This window comes from Microtus pennsylvanicus, chromosome 13 (assembly GCF_037038515.1).
Source record: "Microtus pennsylvanicus isolate mMicPen1 chromosome 13, mMicPen1.hap1, whole genome shotgun sequence".
Classification (NCBI taxonomy): domain Eukaryota; kingdom Metazoa; phylum Chordata; class Mammalia; order Rodentia; family Cricetidae; genus Microtus; species Microtus pennsylvanicus.
The window spans coordinates 52,931,842-52,956,040 of NC_134591.1; the positions used below are offsets into that span (position 1 = coordinate 52,931,842).

The 24,199-nt window shown below is 47.5% G+C and overlaps 1 protein-coding gene across 1 annotated transcript in view; it reads right to left on the reverse strand.

The window, feature by feature from the left end:
* Positions 1 to 1,557: 1,557 nt before the first annotated feature.
* Rimkla (ribosomal modification protein rimK like family member A) overlaps positions 1,558 to 24,199 on the reverse strand; it is a 28,368-nt gene continuing 5,726 nt past the window's right edge. Inside the window, exons 2-5 of the mRNA XM_075945474.1 lie at positions 17,149 to 17,379; positions 14,075 to 14,161; positions 9,157 to 9,360; positions 1,558 to 7,515 (exon numbers count right to left, since the gene is read on the reverse strand). Of these exons, the coding sequence (XP_075801589.1) occupies positions 7,061 to 7,515; positions 9,157 to 9,360; positions 14,075 to 14,161; positions 17,149 to 17,379 (977 nt within the window). The 3' untranslated portion in view covers positions 1,558 to 7,060. The remainder of the gene's footprint in view (positions 7,516 to 9,156; positions 9,361 to 14,074; positions 14,162 to 17,148; positions 17,380 to 24,199) is intronic.

Below are 24,199 nucleotides of genomic sequence, written 5' to 3' on the forward strand. Positions count from 1 at the left end.
CTTGTATGTATTTTCTTTCCTCTGTCACCCTGTGGCACTGGCGTGCCAGCCCTCTTGATGCTGTGGTGTTTGCCCATCTCTGAGGTGTAGATGCCTCCTCCGTACTGTATTCCAGGCTGCCAGTGGCTGAGAAGAAATGCCCAACTGCATACCATTGTGTCATATTTCCAGTGCCGGAATACAAATAACATCAGGAATGTAAGGAACAGCGAAACAATTGTGAGGTTTTGAGGCCACCCCCCCATTTGTTTGCTTTGTAGACCAGGCTAGGCCTGAACCCACAGATCCACCAGCCTCTGCCTATGAGTGCTGGGATTGAGAGTTTTGAGGGTTTGTTGTCTTGAGGCAGGGTCTTCATGTACCCTAGCCTTGGACGTAGCCCAGGATACCTGGAACTTCTGATCCTCTCCTCTGCTTCCTGAGTGATGGGATTACAGGTGTGAACTGTCTGGTTTTACTCAGTGCTGGGGATTGAACTCAGGTATGCTATGTGGGCACTCTAATTACCAACTGAATCACAAGCAGCTTCTGTTTGAAACATTTTTTACTTTATTTTTTAATTATTTTTTTTAATTTTTCTTTTATGTGCATTGTTATTTTGCCTGTATGTATGTCTGTGTGAGAGTGTCAGATTCCCCTGGAACTGGAGTTACAGACAGGTGTGAGCTGCCATGTGGGTGCTGGGAATTGAACCCAGGTCCTCTGGAAGAACAGCCAGTGCTCTTAACCACTGAGCCATCTCTCCAGCTCCCTGAAATATTTTTTAATCATATTCTTACACAATTTGGCCATAACTGGTGACTGTGTTTAATAACATTCTCATGATACTTTTGAATAATAAACAATCCATTCTTGTGAGCCAGGCTAGCCATTACTGCTCTCTGGGGACCTCCAGGTAAAACTAAAACACACTAGGCACCTATCTAATCTTGACCTCCCCGTCAATAGACCCCCCACACACACACACATAATATCTTATCAGTTCTCCAGTCACCCAGGGTCCCTCGTTCTCCCTTTATGAGATATTGGCACTTCTATACAGGAGAATCCGGGAGTCCCCCTGAGGACCAGCCCCAAACAGCAGCATTTTAGCTTGCTCTACTGGCTGCTTCCATCTGACCTCAGGGCTGTCATCCCCTCCAAGTCCAGATGGTGCCATCAGCTTTCTCTCTGCATAGCCCCCTCCCCCCTTTCTACGCTCCCCTCACCCTGTTTGACAGGTTTAATGCAACTCCCTGGCACCTCCTCTGTCCATGTGATGCAAAGCCAGCAGATCTGAGACAGAAGAGCCAAGAAAACCAGGTGCTAAATCACGCAAGGTCAGGCTTCCTGGCAGCTCCCAGCCACCCCGTGTCCCAGACAGCCTTTCCGCCAGAATTGTTCTAAGTCATACACATTCCCCATGGCTTGCACTGCTGTGCCGTACAGTCTCAAGGATGGATGGAGCCTTCCAGACATTAAGCCTGTACCACAGTCTGCTCCTGCAGCCCCCTCCCCCCGCCTCCCTTCCTTCCAGCTGTAAGCTGCTGTCTGCCTGCTTTTATCCCTTGGCACCCAGCCACAATCCTGGGAAGGCACGGCTTCTGACTGCTCAGTGGGGGAAACGAGAGCAAGGCACCCAAAGAAAGCCAAGCCCGTGAAAAAATGTTTCTTTCACATTCAAGGCTATGTTTATTGATCATATTTACAGCTGACAGGAGATTTAGTAAGATGTGGTGGCTGTGTCTAGTGTTACACAAGGTTTTGGACCAGATCCGACCCAAACTGGCACCACTGACTTTAGTCCCCGTCATCTTCCACGGGGGGGGGGGGGCGTACCCAAGAGCTAGGAGTGCGAATGGTTGCTATGGCGTTATCCTAGTCAGTGCAGGGAGAATGAGGTGTGTCGCCTTGAGAGATGGCATTTAGATTCCCCTGGGAGAGGGAGCTATGTTGAAGACAATGCCTTTTAAAGCCACCAGTTTAAGGTGAAACGGTGACTGGGATCAAGGTAAGAGAAAGAATGGCTGCATTCAGGAGCACGAACTTGTTCCGGGAAGCAGACACAAATACCACGTGGAAGAAGGGTCCTGGAGACTCCCCGGCCGTCGGTGAGAAGGATGTTCTGTGTGGTCACAACTGTGCTGCTGCGGTCTCTGCTGCCCTCTCACGCACCACACACACACACACACACACACACACACACACACACACACAGGCACATACACACACGGGCACGTACACGCCACAAATTGTTGCTGTTTGTAGAAGCAGAGCAGGGAATGAAACTTTTTGCCTTAATGGATATGGTGTGGGGACAACACCAGTGTTTAGAAAGAGGTAGCAGGGGTTTGGGGCCAGCAGGTGCTGCCAAAACATGAGTCCGTTAGAACCCTCAGAAATTCAGGGGCTCAGTTACCAGGCCCACCTGGTTCTCAAGGGGTAGCTGCCCACTGACATTGAGCTTCATGGGGAAGAATCTCTACTGTGTGTCTGATTGTAGAAGTGATGCAAACAGAAGGGGCGGGGACTTTTGACATTGTTGTCTGCAACTGGAGCCTGTGTTACAGGATTCCCCCTCAGCTGAGCCTGACACTTGATCTCCAGGACTCCAGCAGCACAAAACATCAGTCAAGCAGGGACACAGGAGGCCCTCTGTCAGCTTGGCCTGAACTTCCCCCCTCCATCGCATTTCCAAGTGAAGCAAACCCTCTCCACTGGTCTGTGAAGGGCCCAGCCTCACCCTCTGCGAACCTCATTCATGCCCACCCACACACCCACAGGAGTGCTGAGGCCTAGGCAGCTGGCTCACTGACATCACGGTGCTTGACCAGCTCTTCTGAAAGGAAAGGGTAGAGGGTGGGTTGGCAGACAGCGCTAGCCAGGTGGAGGAAGACTCGCCTGTGGCAGTATGCTAGGTCTAGCCTTGTGTTCCTGGCTTCTGGAACTCAGATCCACTTCCACAAGATGGGGAACATACTCGTCTCCAACCTGGCTCTCTGGTGTGTCTTTCTAATGTTACACTGGAGTCTGAGAGGTTACCGAGGTTACCAAATGGGGATGGAAAGCTAGTTTTGTGGTGGCCCTAAGTGTTGCTGGCATAGGAAAGGCATCTTTAGGAGGAAATGGGAAAGCTCAGAAGAAGGGAGTTCAGACTGAGCTGCGCGGACCTTAGGAGAGGAGGTGCCAGGGTTCACAGATTTGCAACAGTCACTGGCTTTGTTGGAGGAAAGGGTTAGAACAGTCTGTCTTTAGGATGCTCCCTTAGGGAAAAAACTTTCTGTGGTGTTTTGAATGAGTTGTCCCTCCATAAGTCTCGGCATTAGTACACTTGGTCCCCTGTTGGTGGCTCTTTGGGGAGGCTTGGGCAGTGTGGCCTTGTTGAAGGAAGTGTGTCACTGGGGGTGGTCTTGAGGATTCATTTTGGTACAATCTCTCCATTTCCTGTTTGCAGTTCAAGATTTCTCATCTGTTCCTGCCACCAAGCTGGTGCTTGCTGTCACGCTGCCCTGCTGTGATGGCCCCGCTGGAACCACATAAACTCTTACCTCTGTAAGCTGCTTTGGTCATGATGTTTTATCTTAGCAGCATAAAAGTAACTAAGGCATTTCTTAACGCAATTATCCGTATGAACCTTGAGTTCCTAAGCCAACAGCAACATCAGGGATTTTTTTTCAACAACCCTTCTTTTTTATATTTTAATTTTTTGTGTGTATGGGTATTTTGTCTGTGTGTGTGTGTGTGTGTGCCTAGTGCTTGCAGAAGCCAGAAGGGGGTGTCGGATCCCCTGGAACTGGAGTTATAGTTGTGTGTGAGCGCGTGTGTGCGTGTGCTGGGAATCGAACCTGGGTCCTCTGGAAGAGCAGCCAGTGCTCTTAACTACCAAGCTATCTCTCCAGTCACACCACCAGGATTTCTATCAGGATCTAAGAACATGAACTCTGAGAACAGTGACAAGTACATGGTATTCTGGGACTTGGTCGGTCCTAGAACCCAGTCTGTCTCCCAAATTAGCTGCTTCCATCTTTCCTATATTTGTAGGGTGTCCATTTCCCCTCCCTTTTCCTATAGAGCTCCAAGTGATCCCGATTTCCTCCGCACCCTGGCCTGTCTGGCCCGAGAATGCCCAGGTGGGAGTGCTGAGCCAGCAACACTGATGGCCCAGGATTCACTTAGGCCGTTTCTCACTTTCTAAAGACCTAAGGTCTCCAGCCCACCTTCCGTTCGCTCTGCGCACACTCAGAAAAGACAACTGAAGACGTTTTTTCCCCAAGTGCAGAATCGTGTATATTCTGAGTGACTGAACTATTAACATTCAAGTTTTGACCAGTTTCAAGATGTTGCTACCAGACAGTGGGAAGACCATATACACACCCCGAATCTGTGTTACAGTGGAAGACTTGGTGTTGGTATACATGAGTCAAGGGTTTCAGGTTAGACAGGATACATCCAGGTTCTCAGGCTATCCCAAGAGCCTTACGTCTTTCAGGTTGTAAAGTACCTCTGGCTTGAAGGCCTCTAAGAAGCTGTACTCTTTCTGGGCCCATACTACTGTTGAGTTGGCTAATGTCAAGAATTTAATCTTCATCTTTTAGCTCGCAGAGGAGTGATAAGAAACATAAAGCTATGTGTAGGAGGTGTCTGTCCCCACCTCCCACAAATGCACAGCTGTGCTTGTTAACTCACTCCAACCTCAGAGTGCACCAAGAGGTAATGTAATAGGCCGTTTCCCCTGTCTGCAGAGAGGAACTACGGAGACAGAGCTCCGGTGGTCAGCTGTGTTGGCAGAACCAGAACCAGACTCTGGTTCTGCTTCCCCATGTTCTTTACAGCAAGGGTAGGCAGCTGCGGCAAGAATGGCTGGGCCACCAAGCTGAGACTCAAATGATTGTCCACGGCCAGCTGTGGGATGGACATCCTGGAGCAGGGCTAGGATCCAGGTGAGTCAGCTCTCTCTGCCTCTAGGCAGGGTTAGTAGGGGCAATGACACCAATGACAGACATCTCTCCCAGTTGGGAAACGGGCCTCCTTTGGCAAAGGAATTGGGAACAGTCTGAGCTCCTCTCCCAGGGCCTCAGTGGACTCAGACCAATGAGAGGAGTCTCGCACTAGGTAGTGGCCATGCATGAGTGTGGCTTCCAAGGGGCCAACACTTGGCTCACATCTGACCACTTCCAGCTTCTAAAGCCATCCTGAGCCCTGAGTGGTAAGAGGATATGGTTCTTAGTCCACAAGCGTGAAGTGTTATCGGTTTTCAACCATACAGACACATTACGCGGGTTTTAGTTCAGTGGCGTATATCCAGGGTGAGACTGCATAGACATGACGGCTGTGAGGTGGGGCCTCTCTATGGCACGGCACCGCATTTTTCATTTGTATGACTGTTGCTTGGTGAAATCTGGTGTCCTATTTTACCCTATTTTAAAGGCCAATTTCTATTTAAATGTGTTGCGGAAAAAAAATGTTACAGTTTTGACTACACACACTTTACACTTAGAGTAAGTCTAGGAGTTGGGTGCCTGCACTTACTCTCGGGTGGTGCTGCCTTCAAAGTAGATGCCTTAAGGAAAGTGTGTTTATTCCGGTGTAGTAGACCCAACTTGCATTTCTACAACTGTCTTTGGAAACTGTCAGCTTATATGTTTCCTCAGAGTGGGCAAATCTTTGTCCTTTATGGGTAGGTCTAAAATATTTAATAGCCAAAGAGCATTTTATCTGGCAAACGCAATGGGTGGTGAGACCTGGCACTGCCTTGGCAGGTAGCAGGAGTGGGGGGAGGGTAAAAGAAACTAAACAAGGCTCATTGATAGTTATGAGGCCTCATTCCTTTGATGGCTTCTGAGGTCATCCCAAATAGGAATCCTCAATATTCTTGGCACCTGCAATAGAGACTCAAAAGGGCGGCCTCCTAGGTAACTGCAGTGAGGTGAGACAGGGATGCACCTGTTTAGGAGCATTTGGTCGCTGCTTGTCTTCCGTTAGACTTCCTATAAGCAGGAACACAAAACTCCACCTCCACAATTTCTCCCAAGAGAAAGATCTCATCTACTGCTTGAAGAGTTAAAATGGGAAACATTTGGTATCATGTCTACAATAACCCCACTCACCCCTCCACAAATACCAGCGTCTCCCCAATTTGGAAAAAAGGGTAAGAATGGGTTCCTGGAGTCTAGGTAAGAGCAGAACATCCAGAAGGCGGGGGAGAGGGAATAGTCATTGTCCAATCGCTTTCTGTAGTAAAATCCCACTGGTTTCCAGACGACGAGTGAGCAGAGTCCATTGAAAAGAAAAGTCCGTAGCGCTGGGTTCTGGTGCACAAGAAACAAACTGTGTGGCCATAGCTCATCCAGATGCGTTTCCAGTCGAGGCCAAAGGCAGCAAAGGTGCGTGAAGCTGCTAGAGCTGGCATTCGGTGAAGCAGGGGTATGAAGTCTGAGTGACAAAGCCATCTGGAGAAACGTCCTGTTACAAAGTAGGACACATGCCAACTGATGAGGTCAAAGAACGTTCCACCTCACCTTGGGAAAGCGCTTCGGTGAGACGGCTGGCGGCTGGCGAGGAGCTCCTGGGCGCTGGAGGAGTGTGGTGAGATGGACAGGGTCGGGGGAGAGAGACATCCTCTAATCGCATTCTCTGAGCATCCTGCCTGCCTGCGCATGCCTCCATCTCCTGGATGCATGTGAGAACTGTTTTCGGGAGCCAAGCTCATGCCTGCTGCTGCTAGGGCTGGGACAGCAGCAGCAGAGTCAGAACCTTAAAGCCTACCCCTCCGGCCAAGTGCTCGCAGTAGACATTGGTCTCGTGTAGACCATTTGGGATGTTGTTCTTAGTGACTATGTTTTTTTATATATGAGTCTTCATAAAAACCACAAAGCTAGGCTATTTGTTCAAACCGTTGTTAGAAAGAATGCTGAGTGCCTAGACAGGATTTTCTAGTTTCTGTGCAAAGGAAATCTCATTAGTCCAGATCTTACTCACTGGACACTACTCAGGGAAGCGGGAGGATTTGGTTTAAATGCTGCCAAAAAAAAAAAAAAAAAAAAAAAAAGCAGGAATTCACTGGCGTTCTGAAGCAATTCTGTTAATGTTGTAACCAGGCTCGGGCAACGTGGGGAGGTGGGACCCCCATCGTTTTTGCTGAGGAATCCCGGACCTCTCCCAGTTCAGGCTCACTCTCACTAGAGGTAGACCCATTATTGATGGTATAGACATTCTCAACTCCCTGAGCCGGAGCACAGCCATTTGACTCATTCTTTTCCCTGGGACTTGACAGTCCGGGGAGGATGGCCATCTTCCCCGTCTGCCTGTTGGGCAGCAAGGACATGGCATAGTCTGCAATGATCGCCCCCACATCTAAGTTGCATGCCTGGTCGAAGGCTAGGAAGCCGACATTGGCGTTGGCCTCACACACCGTGAAGGAGCCGTCATCCATAATGAGAAGGTCAATACCACAGAAATCCATGCCCAGGATGTTGGATACCTGGATAGCCAGCTGCTTGCCTTGCTCTGTCAGTGGGCACTTGACGCCCACACCACCTGGGGAGAAAGCACAGCAATGCGAAGGTGACAAATGCCACACTCGCTGATGACCCTTGGAGAGAGAGGAGACCGGTGACGGAGGGCTAGCTAGCGACACAAGTACTTCTATTCAGTGCTACTTAAAATTTTAGAACGTTGGGGCTGGAGAGATGGCTCAGTGGTTAAGAGCACTGACAGCTCCCAGAGGAGTCTAGTTTGATTCCCAGCACCCATTTCAGGTGGTTCACAACTACCTATAACTCCAGGGACTCCAATGTCTTCTTTTGGTCCCTATGGGCACCCACATACATAAAAATTATAAGTAAATATTAGAAAATCACAGTGCCTGATACACAGTGTGTATTCAATAAATGGCTGTTAGGGAAATGAAAAATTATAATCTACCTTTCATATAGTAGATAGGAACAACATACTTTATAATCATTAGTAACGCTGGGCTGAGCATCAGTGTCAGGACACCTATCCAGCATGTGTAAGGCTCTGGGTTCGACCCCTAGTACCAGAAAAAGGAATATAATAAATAGTAATAATAATAATAAACTATCAACCTGGGGTCTTCACACATCACGTGTATCCACACATACAAGGATCCACATGCAGCTCTGCACATGCCTGTGTGGCCAGAGTATCTCACAGCTTCTGGGCCATGTGCTAGCCCCAAGCAAGAACTGATTCATAATATTCATAATATGTTGTCCGGACTCCACTGAAGATGAGATAGTCAAGCGAGACCCAACCAGCAAATGAGCCCCTTTACTGGGCAGTCAATGAACTTGGGGCATGCATCTGCTGAGTCCGGAAAAAAAACATAGGGCTTTTCTTTTTCTGCTTTCTTTTTCCAAATTACCAACACAAACTCATTCACCAAGGTTGACCATAGTTTTGAGATAGGGACGAGGACGTTGTTATGTCCCTCTTGTTATTGTCTCTGTTCCCGCGATAGAGAACGAGCTTTTCGAGAAGGCTAAAGGGACGGGCTTCTGCACTCAGCCAGAATAAAAACTGCAGCTCTCTGGCAGCTTTGTGCATGAGAAGAGAAGAAAATCTTCAAATAAAATGTGAGAGCAAATACAAGGTCCTCCTGACTGCAGCCTTGCTTCACTGCAATCAAGTCAGTCAGTCTCTCTCTCTCTCCCTCTCTCCCTCCTTCCCACTCTCTCTCTCTCTCTCTCCCTCTCTCCCTCTCTCCCTCTCTCTCTCTCTCTCACACACACACACACCCCAAAAATTTTTGAAAAAAAAAATCTTGATGTTTTAGTAAGTTTGTGCTTTGCGCTGGGCTGCACTCAGCTTTTGGGGCTCTCAGGGTCACGGGATGGCCACACCTGAAAGGCCTTTGGTCATCTGAGTGGCTGTAGTTGTCAAAGCAGTCTCCTCAGCTCCTTCCTGGTGCCTTCCAGGCCTTCCTAAATGGACTTTTTCCCTGGTCCTCCCGTCACTCCCCAGACAACCCGTCCTCGAGTCCTAACATCTACACACAAGGTGTCAGACTTCGTTCAGTGTCTTGACACCCAGGACTGTGTCTTCTGGCCCAGCCCTTGACTTCCTGTGAGATCCACAATCATCAGAAGGTCTGACCCAGGAGTAGAGATTGCTCACTGGGCAGGCCACAGAGCCCTCCAGCCTTCCCCATCTTACCTAGAAAACAGTTGCTTTGCATGCGGCCATCGGTGGAGCAGCGCAGCATGGAGCCGATCACCTGGCCACCCACCACCACCACCCTGATGTCCTTCCCATGCGACTCCTTCACGTACTTCTGGAACAGATAGGGCACGTCATGGCGGACCAGGTGGCAGATATCAGAGAGGTGATGCTTGTCTCTGGCCAGAAAAACAGCTTTTCCTTCAAGAAGAGACGAAGAGCAAGAGCTGGAGAAGCTGTCGGCCGGTCTTTGGGGTCCTACCTCCCCGGCCTGCCTCCCTGCCCCAAACAGGTTCAACTTCCCCTGGATGGGCCCCTCCCATTTCTCTGAGACTCTTTCTTCTCAAAGAACGCTGAAACTTATTTTTTTTTCTTTCAGATTTTCACCTCACCATCTCATGTTCCTCTGCACCCATGTTCCTAGCTCCCCAGAATGCTGTTACAGGGTGGGACTTGAGCCTGCTTCTTTTTGAAAATGCAACTATAAAGTAGTACAGAAACTCAGAAAGAGGGACAAGATCTCAAGACACCTACAGTCAGTGTTTCCCATCACCCTAAGGTGCCACAGGGCCTGTGTCTAGTGCTTTCTCTCTCTCTGCTCTAAACCCCACACTGGGCTTAGTACACAGGGCACACTCATCTGTGTTTACAGAACATAATTAATTGAATACAGTTTAGAATCTCAAGTGTGGTTGGAGAGTTTTGCAAAGAGGACAACCACAGCACAGTAAGAGGCCCACAAGGTCCATGCTACTGCCTCAAGACCGGCCTGAGGGCTCACAGGAGGGAACCTCTGGCAGACACCTTCTTTCATTTGTGTGTGTGGTATGGGTTGGAGGTCAGAGATCAATGTCAGGTGCCTTCTATTGCCCCCACCTTCCTGTATGTGTGTGTGTGTGTGGCATACGTATAGTACATACATGTGAACATGAAGGTATGTGCACCCATGCATAAATGTGGTGGCCAGAGGAAGGTGTTGGGTGTCTTTCCCTTGTTGCACCAAGACAAGGTCTTTAACTGAACTAGAAGCTAGTTGTTTTGGCTAGCTGGCCACCAGCAACCACTATCAATACTGGGGTTAGGGGCACACACAGCCACACCCAGCTTTTGCCATGGGTGCTGAAGTTTCAAACTCAGGTGCGCATGTTTGCACAGGAAGTGCTCCATCAACCGCGCCATCTCCACCATCTCCTCAGCTCCTCCACATTACTTTTTGACACAGGTTTCTCACTGGGACCTGGAGCTCACCAATGAGGCAAGATTAATGATCCTCCTGCCTTTGTATCTCCAGAGCCAGGGGTCCAGGCACACACCACCACACTTAGCTTTCTATGAGGGTACTGGGGAGCCAAGCCAAGATCCTCATCCTTCTTCAGCGGGTACTCTACCAAGGAAGCCATCTCCCCAGTGTCCTGTTTCTTCCTTTTAAGTGGATGACATTTCTTAGCTGGCCATCCTCACTTTATCCTTCCGAGAATGGCTCCATTCTGTGGTGCTCTGGGAGAGCATTCCTCTGGACTTTGAAGTTCTTGCTTGCTGCTCGAATCACTGTGCCCCTGCACCTCCTATCTAAACCTGCATCTCAGTGAACAGGTCTGAGCAGCGTTCCCAACAGCTTTGCCCTGAAAATCCAGCATGAGCATGCATGACTGAGCATTCTTTTAGGCAAAAACAGAAAACAAATGGTTTCCCCAGCTTTTCTTGTCACCACAAGGGAAGTGGAGCAGCTTTGGGCTCTTGAAAAAAGAGGAGATACTGACACCTTCCTATGGGCTCTGTGCATGGCATGTAGGCACATACCCATGCACATGAACACACACACACACACACACACACACACACGCACACACACGGCTCATAAAACTGAAAAGCAACTCCCAAAACCACAACCAGCATTCAGAGCTGTATATATATATATGTATGCATACATGTATGTAAAGTAGCATAAAGATAAGATGTTTAACAAGCACACCAAAATCCCTGACTTCGATCTTCAGTACTGTAAAAAGAAAACAAACCATAACATTCAGTCACTCCTAAAGTGATGGAATTCCAGACACCTGATGAAATTTGAGGAGAGGAAGCAAGTTATTTGAAGATGTCCAAGTGGCAAGTAATAGGGACTGTGCAGTTAGGTGTGCGGTCAGTGTTCACTGGAGAGTGTCTGTGTGTGCATGTGTGTCTGAGTGTGTGCATGTCTGTGCGTGTCTGTGTGTGTGAATGGAATAGACTAGCCTAAATTTAAAAACAGAAATGAGATATGGTTTCATGGTTATAGTAATAGATGCTCTTTTCAAAGACACAGGTTCAAGTTCCAGCACCCACAAGGTGGCTCACAACTGTCTGTAACTCCAGTTCCAAGGGATACAACATCCACCCTGGCCTACACAGGTATTCATACATGTGGAAAACAGGTATATGCAGGTAACACTCATACACACAGAAATCAATTAATTAACTTTTTTAAAAGTTTAAAAGCACAGATGAAAAGGGTTGAGTAAGCTTCCCCTGTTCTTCAGGCTCAGAGGGGCCGTGGACATGTCTGTTCACAAGCTGTACTAACATGAGTTTGAAAGCATTTACTGTTTCTCTGGGTATCTATGTCACAACAATGGTCAGTATGCATCTGTTTAGGCTGCTGCATCTTGCCCCAGAAGTCTAGAGCCCAAGGGTACTACGCCCCCTCAGATACAGTCACTATAGCTCACTGATAAAAGGTACCAAGCTACATGGCTAACACAGCCAAGAATTATGGGTTAATGTAAGATGTAAGAGCTAGTTAATAAGAAAGCCTGAGCTGATAGGCCAACCAGTTAATAATTAATGGAGGCCCCTGTGTGTTTCTTTGGGACTGAACAGCTGCAGGACTGGGTGGGACAGAAACCTCTGTCAAAAGAATGGCACCAATGTGGGCAACTACGTCCACATAAAACCTGAGAGAACTTGGGAATTAATTCTAGACACAAAAGAACAAAGTTAAGCACAACTTCTTGGTAGTAGCATTTTCTCGGGTGGGCTCTGTTTGCTGGAGGCAATTGCATCTCACTTAAGAGAGGCTTCCTGACTCAGCTTTAGCTGCAAAACCCTTGCAGCTCTTTTAAGAGGCCCCACCACCAAACACTTAAGCGGTATTTATGAATAGCCAAAAGGATGCTTCTTGATGGTAGCAGGGACCTTGAAACTCCATAGAGTTATGGCAATAAACATGGCTCTGCCAGGACCTCCACCATGAAGTTAGACTCTCAGAAAGCTATGGAATGGGGTGGAGCCACTCATCAAAGCCTAGCCATATCGCTTGGCAAATTAAAGACTCATGTGGTCAAAAAAAGAGAGATAAATAGTAAATATAGATTTAGAAACAAACAAACAAAAACCCTCTAAACAATTTACAGTGTGTTTAAAAATATATGTAGGCTTGGAAGAAAAAAGAGAAAGGATAAAGTCCTTAAAAAGAAAAGAAAAGAAAGAGAGTAGTTGGGTGTGATGGCACACACCTTTAATTCCGGTACTTGGGAGGCAGAGGCAGGTGGACCTCCTCTGTGAGTTTAAGGACAGTCTGGTCTACAGAGTGAACTTCAGGATAGTCAAAGATACACAAAGAAACCCTGTCTCAGGCTCCAAAACCATAGAGAAACCCTGTCTCGGAAAAAAAAAAAAAAAAGAAACCCTGTCTCAAAAAAACCAAAAATTAAAAATACAAATAAAAGAAATAAGAGTTTAAAAAATAAAACCACATAAAGATGAAAAATATAGAGAATCTGGATACTGTATGTTATTGTGTTGTCTTTGAATTGTTTGATGGATGAGAAAGGAGCAACAGCTGCTAAAAGACACTTGATTAAAAATGCTGCTGGGTTAACCCAACCCATATATTTTGAAAATGCTTTGACTTCAAAATTTAAGTCAAAAGATATGCTACTTTGGAGAAGAGATTTTTGATTTTGTTTCCATAGGAAATGAGAGGCTGTGAATTCATTCTGGGTTAAGAAAAATCAGGTTTGATAAAGGAAGACCCCTGAAAAATCTCTGATAGGAGCGAATGGCCCAGATGACCCAACATTTCACAGTACCTCTGTTGGAGTTTCCTCTGAGTTCTGCATCCAGAACAGCCTCAAGACTGCTGGCTAAGATGATCCAGCCTCAAAGAATATTCCAGTAAGGACTTGACCATAATCCTAAATCTTCTTTAGGTCCCCATAAGATTATTAGCATCCCAAATCATCAGGAAGTAGCCTGGAAAACTACTCCCATATTCCCCAAAAATAGATTATGGATGTTTGTCTTTGTCTAGAGTGCTGGTTACAAGTTGTTATGAATAATGGTCAGAAAAAAAGCTAAACAAAGGAGATTAGATTCAGAGCTCTTGTTTTAAAAATAAATACTGTGGGACAATGGTCTTGTATCCTATATGATTTATCACTTGTACTGGTTTAATAAAACACTGATTGGCCAGTAGCCAAGCAGGAAGTACAGGCAGGGTGACCAGAATAGGAGAATTCTGGAAGAGGAAAGGCTCAGTCTGCAGTTATCACCGAGATGCAGGGGTAGCAAAATGAGAATGCCTCACTGATAATGTCGGCCTCTGTGTATTTCGTTGGGACTGAACGGTTACAGGACCGGGTGGGACAGAGACCCGACAACAGCCATCTGCACAGGCCTTGGCGCCATGATGAGAAAGTGGGCTTGGTATAAGAGGTAACGTGGGGATTGGGAGAGGGAGAACAGATCTGTTTCCAAGAATCTACTCCAGAGAAAGCACAGATATGCTGGCTGTGAACTTGAGAATCTAAATCTGCTCAGGAGAGATGAAAGAAGAGAGGAGACTGTCAGTGACAGAACACACTCTGAGTGTGCACAGCATCCCTGTACCCAGAACCGCAGGTACACGGACTGGCTTCCCAGCAGCACCACTGACCCCGGTGTCCCCGTGTGCTCTTCACCACCACTGGGTAGCCCAGGGGCTCTGCTTCATCGATCATTTTAGAAAAGTCTTCATGCCCACCTGCCAAGAAAAAGCGAGAGTCAATAAAGTGTTGGCAATGGGGCAGAGGCTGGCCCAGCACTTGCCCCCTTAGAATACTCTAGTGAAATCTAGTCAAATCCATCCAAACCCGGTAGACATGAACTAGATACCTGTAATGTGCAAGGCAGGCACAGAGGAAAGCTGCTACCAGCATCAAGCCACATTATATACATGGAAATGCCACATCAGTTATTATGGCATTGTTCTAGTCAGTTCCTTCGCAATGTCTGTGGGAGCAGAATCCTAGGATGCCGTGCCAGGCACCTACCCTTCCAGGAGAACATTCCTCTGTGCAGTCCCTTCTCTTGAGTGGGAGAGAGAGACCAGTGACTATGAGAACACAGATGATCGAATAATCTATTACCCTTGTGCCCATCAAAGCAGGGATGGTCAATGATCCTGGGTAGACCTGCTCTAATTAGATGAACCCTTTAAAAGGAAACAAAACTTCAGAGTTTTCTGTTGGTCTTGAAGCAGGAAAATGCCAAGCTGTGGAGAGGACCATGTAGCAGGCAACAGTAGGCAACTTCTAGGAGGTCTTGTGCCATCCTTTTTGGCTCTACTTTCTACATCTCCACTCATGTTTCCTCATGGGATCAACTTGCTCCCATCCTAAACAAATGAAGTCCTGCTGCTGGGCCCACACCATCCCTTATGACAACCCTGCTACCCACCACCTAGATGCTGGGGGAGTTAGAGGTTTCCCTCTCTTCACTCCCCTTCAGTTCCTCCTGCCTCCTATGGTGGCTTCTCTCCCCATCACTGAGCGGAAGCGGTCTTCTTGTTGGATAGGAGCCATGTGGGCTTTTGATGATGTCATTCTTCCCATTGGCCTGACTTCTCTGCTTTCCCCTCGCTTCTCAAACCGCACTTACCTAGTTCCCTTTATAAGCGCTTCTTCATCCATTCCCTAAAAGACTCTCTCTTTTTTTTCCCCCTCGATTTTATTTTGTTTTACTCTTTTGTGTTTTTTGAGATGATCTCACTTTGTAGCCTAGTATGGTGGTTTGGATAGGCATGGCCTATTAGACTCATGTGTTTGAATGCTTGGTCCAAAGGGAGTAGCTCTGCTGGGAGGCGTGGCCTTGTTGGAGGAAGTGTGTCACTGTGGAGGTGGGCTTTGAGGTCTCATAAATGCTCAAGCTAGGCCCAGTGCAGCCCAGTTTATTTCTTGTTGCCTACTGATCAAGATATAGAACCCTCAACTCCTTCTCCAGCACCATGTCTGCCTGCATGCTGCCATGTTTCTTTCTCGCTGTGACAATAGGGACTAAACCTCTGAAACTGTAAGCCAGCCCCAATTAAATGTTTTCCCTTCTAAGAGTTGCTGTGGTCACAGTGTCTCTTCACAGCACCCAGGCTGATCTCAAACTTATGGTCCTCCTTGCTTCAGCCTCCCAAGTGCCAGGATTACAGGCATGTGTCACCACATACAGCTCAGTTTTATCGTTTCACTGTAATAAATATATAAAACATAAGCATTCCATGTCAGATCCCGTAAGGGTCCCTTTCGCCCTCTGTTCTTTCATCCTTCACGCTCACAACCTCCTATGTCCATCACTTCACTCAGCATAACGGGGGCTTCCAATTCCTCGCTCCCAGCCGTTCAGAGCCCGCTGCTCACCGCCTCCCAAGCAGCTTCCCTTGCACAGACTGTGAGTGCCTCAAACAGACCAAGCTCTCCACCGAAACCATCTCCCCTGCCAGCTACACACCTGACAACCAGTTTGCTTCTTCCTATTTTCAGTTCAGTCCATGACTGTGTTGGCACCTGGTGACCCAAGCCAGAACCTTGTCACCTTGGTTCTTTCCCTTGGCCCCAGACAGTCATTCTGCTCTATTATGCCTGTTGCCCTTGCCATTCCTGACTCTGCTCGCATATCTACAAGCTGGCAACACCATTCCTCATTCCCTGAAGAAGCCTACCACTGTCTACCCTGTCTCTACCTTGTCTTGTGTAATTCACTCTCCGTGTGGTGGCCAAAGTGACCTACGGGGTGACTCTGATTGGGTACTTCCTGACAGAAGTGGTGTCAGTCCCGAGACACCACTATCTCCTTGGCATTGCTGTATCTTTTTTTATCTTTCCCGTCTAAGGCCTCAATTCTCTCTCGAGCATCCTTAACCTTCTGCAGCTAATAGTGTTCTTTACCTCTGGCCCTTTTTCTGCTCTCTATTCCTGGCCCTGCTTTTCACAGGTTGTCTTTAGCTGAGTTAATGCTACTACCTCTTTAAGGAAGTGGTCCTTGAAGTCTGCCCTTCAGACCTCTCCAATGAACTGGACCACCCAAAGGCAATAATTCTCTCACCTAAACACTGACCTTACTGCACAGAAATTGTATTTGTGGCCTTTTGTTTCTGAGGCCAGTCCGGCCCTAGCACTGAGTGTCTGCGGTGGTTTGAATAAGAATGTCCTCTCTAAGCTCCCATATTTGAATGCTTAGTCACCAGGGAGTGGGAGGATTCTTTGATAGGATTTAAAGGATAAGGAGGTAAGGAGGTGTGGCCTTGTTGGAGGAAGCGTGTCACGGGACTGGGCTTTGTCTCCTTCCTTGCCTGCCGATCAGGATGTAGCTCTCTCAATTACTTCTCTAGCACCTTGTCTGCCTGCCTGCTGCCGTGGTCCTCACCACAACGATAATGAACTAAACCTCTCAAACTGTAAAGGAGCAGCAGTTAAATGCTTTCTGTTATAGAGTCGCCTTGGTCATGGTGTCTCTTTACAGCCATAGGACAGTGACTAAACCAGCCTCTTATGTGGCTGGTGTATATTTACTGAATGACTAGAAACAGAAAGTGGCCGAGGCAGTTTACACAGAAGGATTAGCCAGAGGTCAATATGTTAATTCCCCAAAGGTAAGCAGGCAGATTCAGGGGAAAAAGCAACCAGAGAGAAACAGGGAGGCTTGGGGGGGGGGGGGGACACCAGTGTTTTGGAAAGGAGTGACGTGTTTGGGGAGACTCACCATAGGAGAAGGTGTCTGGCATGGGGACCCCATGTCCAGCCAGCTCTTGGAATGTCCAAAACTTGTTGATGCAGTTTAAGATGCTCTGAGGACGGTTGATCAAGCGGCAGCCCAGCTTCTCCAGGTGCCTCAGGATGGTGATTTCACTATCTGACTGGACGGAGGGCGTGGATAATCGGACGACCACCACATCCGGGAAGGTGGTCAGGGGTTTCTGGCTTAGCTGCAGGCCTGCAAGCAAGGGCTAGAGTGAGCTCCGCACTTGCCAGTGCTTTGTCAACTGGAAGAAATGCTTCCAGAGCTCATCTGGCCAGAAGAGAGCCTCAGACAGCCACACGGGCATCCTGGTGTATGCTGGTGTAGGCAGTAAGAAGGCAGAAGACAGCACCATCCTCCAACAAATGGGCAGAGCGTGATTGTGATACAGGGAATGAGCAGAGAGAAAGAACGCAACACACAAGAGTGATGCACGTTAGAGAAGTCACAGCGCAGCTGTGGTCAGACCCTTCTTCCCTGAGGCAGGACTGCTCTGGGGCCAGTTGGCTTGGAAGCAAACACATCAATGTTGCCCATTTTTGGAATCCCTACACTCTTCAGGGACTGAACCTCAGCAAATCTACTGGCTGAAACACTGTGTATGCAGCCACTTCCATCTCATCATTAAAAAAAGAAAGAAAAAAAAAGGGATCTTATGATGTAGCACAGACTAGCTCAAACTCAAAATTCTTCTGCCTCGGGGGCTGAGATTCCAGGCCCATGCTACACCACACCCCCCTAAACAATTATCAACACACAGCTACATTTCATCTATGCAAATGTCAATGTTAGATGGAGGAACAGAGCTCTAGCGGTGCTGTGTGAAGTGCTTGCCTGATGCGTGCAAGGCCTAAATTCAACCCCAGCTCAGTCTGAACTCATTTTGGGGGGGGGGGGATTCCAACACTGTCCCCCACCAACCTCAGGATTCAAAATAACTAATCCATTATGTTCCCAACTATGTAAATAGATGTGGGTTGGAAAAAGAGAAAAATATACATTTTAACAGTGAGAATGGGGCTGCAAGTAATTTCTTTCTCCCTTTTTTTTGAGACAGGGTCTTGCTATATAGCCTTGGCTAGCCTGGCACTCATGATGTAGCCCATGTGGCTTTGCTTCAGAGCAACACTCTCCTGCCTCAGTATCCCAAGTGACAGGATTTAGAAAGGAGCTCCTATGACCAGCTCTTCTTTGCATTTTTTATCTTAATTTTCCAGAATGTTTTTTCAGGTGTCTTTATAACAAAACCACAGTTAAAAATGCCTATGAAAAAAATCAATCCAATACGTAATAAATATTGAGCTCAATATTTATTAAATGATACTTATTGAAAGATCCTGTAACAGACACGCGCGAGAAGAGCCTTACTCTGGATTAATCAAGGGCTCAACTTGATGTTAAGACTCAAGAGAACCCTGAGCACCTACAAGTTACTGAAGGACTTCTGCACAGAAGGAATCTTGGGCTTGCCTTGCACGGCACCAAGGGGCAGATCTAGCCATGAAATGATTTTTGTCTATGTGTTTTGTGCTGACTCCATTCCCTGGAACAGTGCCTGGTGCTTGGTAGGCACTTGATCTTTGTTAAATTGAACAGAAGTGGCAGGAAGACAGATTCAGGCGTCACTAAGTTCATTTCAGATACTCTTCCACTCCTTTAGAATGGAGTGGGCACTCAAAGATGGGACAGAGGGAACGCAAGGAGTAGAGGCACCCATACAAACTGCTTGGTGTCTCTCAGCCATGACATCCTAGGGCTTGTCTGACTCTAGGCACCCAGCATCTACGGTGCACCCAGCACCTGGGATGGGGTGAGGGAGGTGGACATGGTAGCACATAGCCACAATCTCAGCCCTGGGGATGTTGAGGCAGGAGGATGACAAATTCAACGACAGCTTGGGCTACCTGGCAATGACAACAGTAACTATAGCAATATCAAAGTTCTATGCTGAGAAAGAAGAAGAAAAATCTCTGGAACAAAAACCTAGCAAACAAAAAGCAAATTCACAAAAAGGACTGTTTGGACCTAACTTCTGAGTTGGCCACTGCAGGAGGTGTTTCATTGAGCACCTTAAGGTGTGGACAGATAGGGACAGTTACTAAGTCACATTTTCTCAGCACTTCTGCGGATGTGGTAAGCTCAGCAGACAGAAGTGTCTCAGGGCTGGTCTATAAAAAGCAGCTGGGTTCGCTTTGTTTGGCCACCAGAAATGGGATTGGTTTATAGCTCCCTTTCCTGCCTTTTAAAAAACCCCTCTTCCTTCAGCCCTCGGAACAAGTAGCTGGAAAATGAAGACAGGGCAAAATTGGAAGAAAAAGAAAGGTATCCACACTGATCAAAATGGTGAACAGATAGAGAATGCCCAGCACATCACTATGCAGTGAGACAGAGAAGCCAAAAACACGTTGAAAATCAACAAAATGCCACACACACAAGGCACTGATGCTGTCAGACACAGACATTCCAATAAGCAAGGTAGGACAACTTTTTTTTTTTCTCACTCAATGAGAACACAGCTTGGCAACAGAAAAGCGACCTAAAGAAGCCAGAAGCAAGGGGGAACATCCAGCTTTTAAATCCCAGCTCGAGCCCACGAACAAACAGATTTTCACACAGGAAGAAAAGAGTTCAGTCCATTTCTGGAAATACCGACCACAGCGCACAGAGAGAGCTCAGCTTCTAGAAGCAGCGGTACAGACACCTAGGAAGTCTTACCAGGACTTCATCTCTCTTCTCCAAAGGTAAATCTTTGGGCCTGGCTCATTCCCACTGAGGCCTTTAATAAACGGAGAAGGCAACGGGTTAAAGCGGAACCCAAACGGCTCTGCCAGGCATGAAGACAGGTCTGATCCTGCTTATGCTGTGCCTAGCCCTGTGCAGAGGGACATGTTGGGTTTGGGGTTACAGCAGCTCCATGTATCCACAGGTTTCATATCAATGGATCCAGGCAACTGCAAATAGAAAGCACTGGAAAAACTTAATTTGTATCCACACTGAAAATGTTAAGACTTTTTTCTAGACATTATTCCTTAAACAATATGAATATAGTAGAGAAACCATTTCCAAGGTTGTGGGGGGATGTAGTTCAGTAGTAGATAACTCACCATTTATGCAAAAGGCCCTGGGTTCATATCCCACCCACATTAAAATAACTCCACAAAGAATCCACAATTACTTACATAATATTTATGCTACATTGAGTGTTCTGGGTGATCTGGAGGCACACTGAAGGACAGAGGACTACTCCCTATGATTTGCTCAGCCTGTTTTCTTATACTTCCCAGGATCACCAGAAATACCCACTCAAGGGTGGAACCACTGGCAGTAGGCTAGCCCCCCAATCCCACCATTCATTAATCAAGATAATACCCCCACAGACTTGCCTATAGACAATGTGATTGAGGCCTTCACTCAACTAAGGTTCCCGTTTCCCAGATTACTCCAGCTTGTGTCAAATTGATAAAACAAAACAACGAACAAACAAAAAAATCAACTAACCAGCATAACTTTAATCCCAGCATCAAGCAGGAGAATCGTAGTTTTGGGGCCAGCCTAGGCTATATGGTAAGCCCTTGTCTTAAAACAACAACAAAACAAACAAAAGACTCAACAATAATGACAGAAAACCAGAGTAACATCTCCTTAGAAAGAAATCCGCTTCTATAACCTGTATTAGGGTGAATTAAAGTCAGCAGAAGTAAACTCCTGCATTATTGTGTACAGTAGCACATCCATGTCCGCTACAACAGTGGTAGAGCCCGGCTGTGCAGTAAACTAATCATGATTCCAAGGTAGAGCTTCCCAAGTCTCCCCACCCCCACTTACCCCAGCTGTGCACCTTCACGTATGCTGGGCAAGAACTCTGCCACAGAGCTCCAGCCCAGCCCTTACAGTACCTTTTCTGGTCCTACCCTCCGTCCCTGCTCATTTTTGCTGCCTCTTCTTGAACCACATCAATGGGCTCTAAATTCCGTTGTCGACCTTTCTTGGTGAGCCTTCCTTTCTCTACCAGTTAATATTTCATCAACTTGACACGGCCAGAGTCATCTGGGAAGAGGGAACCTCAACTGGAAATGTGCCTCCTTCAGACTGGCCTGTAGGCAAGTGTGTGAGGCATTTTCTTAACTAATGATTGAAAGCCATCCCCTAGGGGCGGGGCTACCCTGGGCAGGTGGTCCTCCACTGCAGAAAAAGCCAGCTGATCGAGAGATGACTCAGCAGCTAAAAGCAGATACTGTTCTTCCAGAGGACCTGAGTTTTGCTTCTGATGGCCACATCAGGCAGCTGGCAACTGCCTCTAACTCCCTCTCCAGAGTGAGCCAACTCCTCTAGCCACTGTAGGCACCCACTCACAAGTACACACACACACACACACACACAATTAAAAACAATAAAAACAGCCGGGCGGTGGTGGCGCACGCCTTTAATCCCAGCACTCGGGAGGCAGAGGCAGGCGGATCTCTGTGAGTTCGAGGCCAGCCTGGTCTACAAGAGCTAGTTCCAGGACAGGAACCAAAAGCTACAGAGAAACCCTGTCTCGAAAAATCAAAAAAAAAAAAAAAACAATAAAAACAAATCTTTGAAAATGTTAAAAACAAAACGACAAGCCGAGTAAGCCATGGAGAGCAAGCCAGTAAGTAGCACCTTCTGTGGTTTCTGCTTCAGGCTCCACCTCCAGAAGAAAGAAGCCCTGGGTTCTTGCCCTGACTTTCTTCCCTAATGGACCATGACCTGGGAAATGTAAGCCAAATAAACCCTTTCCTTCCCAAGTTGCTTTTGGTCATGGTCTTTACCACAACAAAGGAGAGCAAACTAAGACATTTTTTCTTCTGAATCACTTTCTCTTCCCAGTCAGTGACTCTGCTTCCCCATTTGCCGTCCACCCAAGGCTGTTTCTCACTCTCTCCCCTGAGATCCTAGCCCTAGACATAGGGTTGATGTGTTACCTGCTTTTCATTTTACCTTCTAGAGCATCCTCCCCCTCACAAGCCATAACCATCCCGACTTGCCAATTCACACAACATCCCAGGGTCACACCCCGACTACCCTTGAAACCTCATTCCCTGACTCCCCCATTATAATAAATACGGGGACTGTCCTTGTCCCTGTGATGGATCCTTCCAATGGCCGGGCACTTTGGTTTCTGGAGCTTTTTCTTTAAGGATGTTGCCTGCCATTTCACCATGGCCACCCTGCAGTCGCACAATTATAAACACCACCTTCCAGCTTTCCAGATTGCTTCTCCCTCTGGCCCCACTCCAGCCACACTCCAACCGCAATGGGAGCTACCATGCAAAGACCTCCCCATCTTCTCACTGCCCCCACCGCCACGTCTTACCCTCACTTTCCTTCATATCTTCATCAAACTCATAGCCACTCTCTTTCAAGTGCCCTGCGCCTATTGCTTGTTTGGATAAATGACTAGCCTGGTCTTGGGTGCTCTTTTGCAATAGAACATACCTAGAGAAACACACACAAGTCTGCTAGTCTCAGAGTCATCTTGAAGGCCAGCTGCAATCATTTTATTAACTAACTCTTCAAAGCTCCCACGGTCACATCTGCCCCCTTTGAGTCTGTGACATCCAGATTATCTTCCCTCCTCTAGATGGCTTCGCCACTCTTATCCCTAGAGTAACCCCTGGATGGATACAGTGGGTTCCTGCCCTTTCACCCACTAAAGCACCACCCAGCCTTCCCCAGATTTTGGGTTCTTCCTCTTTATTGAGCCATGGACACAGCATACAACTGTCATTATTTCTTTAAGAAAAGCCCCTTGGGGGCTAGAGAGATGGATCAGTGGATAAGGCCACTCGGATGGGTGGCAACTCCAGTTCTATGGGATCCTATGCGCGCGTGCGTGCGCGCGCGCGCGCGCACACACACACACACACACACACACACAGACACATAATTAAAAACAATAATAAACTTTTAAAAAGAGAAGACTCCCATCCCTATTTCCTCTTGAACTTCTTTGCATGCTATCTTCATTTACCCTTTATAAGAAAATCCTGCTGGAAAAAATTAAAAAGAAAGAAAGAAAGAAAGAAAATCCTGCCAGGAGGTGGTGGAACATATCTTTAATCCCAGCACTTGGGAGGCAGAGGCAGGTGGATCTCTATGAGTTCAAAGCCAGTCTGGTCTACATATACAAAGTGAGTTCCACAACAGCCAGAGCTGTTACACTGAGAAACCCTGTCTTGAAAAACCAAAAAAAAAAAAAAATCCTTCCACCCTTTGCTGCTGTCCACCACACACTGAAAGCACCTTAGAGTGGTCCACGCCAGTCCACAGCTAAATCAATTCCCCTTCCTCTTTTTAAAAATCTGACCTACAGCAGTATTTGATGTGGTCTGAGCACAGCTTTCATTTTGAACAACCCAGGAAACCATCCTCTCCAGGGTTTCTTCCTTTGGCTACCTCCACCCCCATGGAGTGTTCCAGAGCTCTCTCTTTGAAGCTGTCTAAGCTGCCTCGGCCGGGGATGGGTTGCAGACACATGCACTGACTTCGATATCTCCGAGCCGGGCCTCTCTTCTGCCGTCCAGTCTCTAGCAGAAACGGCTCGCTTGGAAGTCCGTGCCCCCAACACGGACATCGCACTTATCCCTTATGCGGCAGTAAATGGCACATTTATTGTTTCAGCTGCTTGGGCAGTCTTCCTTGACGGGCGTTCCACCCGCTCTAATATCTGATCCAGTAGACGAACCACAACCCTGCCTTCCAAATTCATCCAAAACCGTCATTTTCCACCTCCTTCCCAGAAATCATGCCAACAGTCGACCTCTCATCCACACTGCCAAGCCCACTAGGTGATTCTGCTTCAGCCCTCACCACTACCAGCCTGTTCTCAACATGGCTACCTGAGCGCCCAGAACCATGTTCCCAGAGCCCATCCCTGGACCCTGTTTTCTCTACCTATAGTTATCCCCGGTGGATGCAGAGATGCAGCTTCTCCTTCTCCACTGGATCATGCGTATAAACGAGCCACAGTTTCTTCCTCCATAGGTAAAGC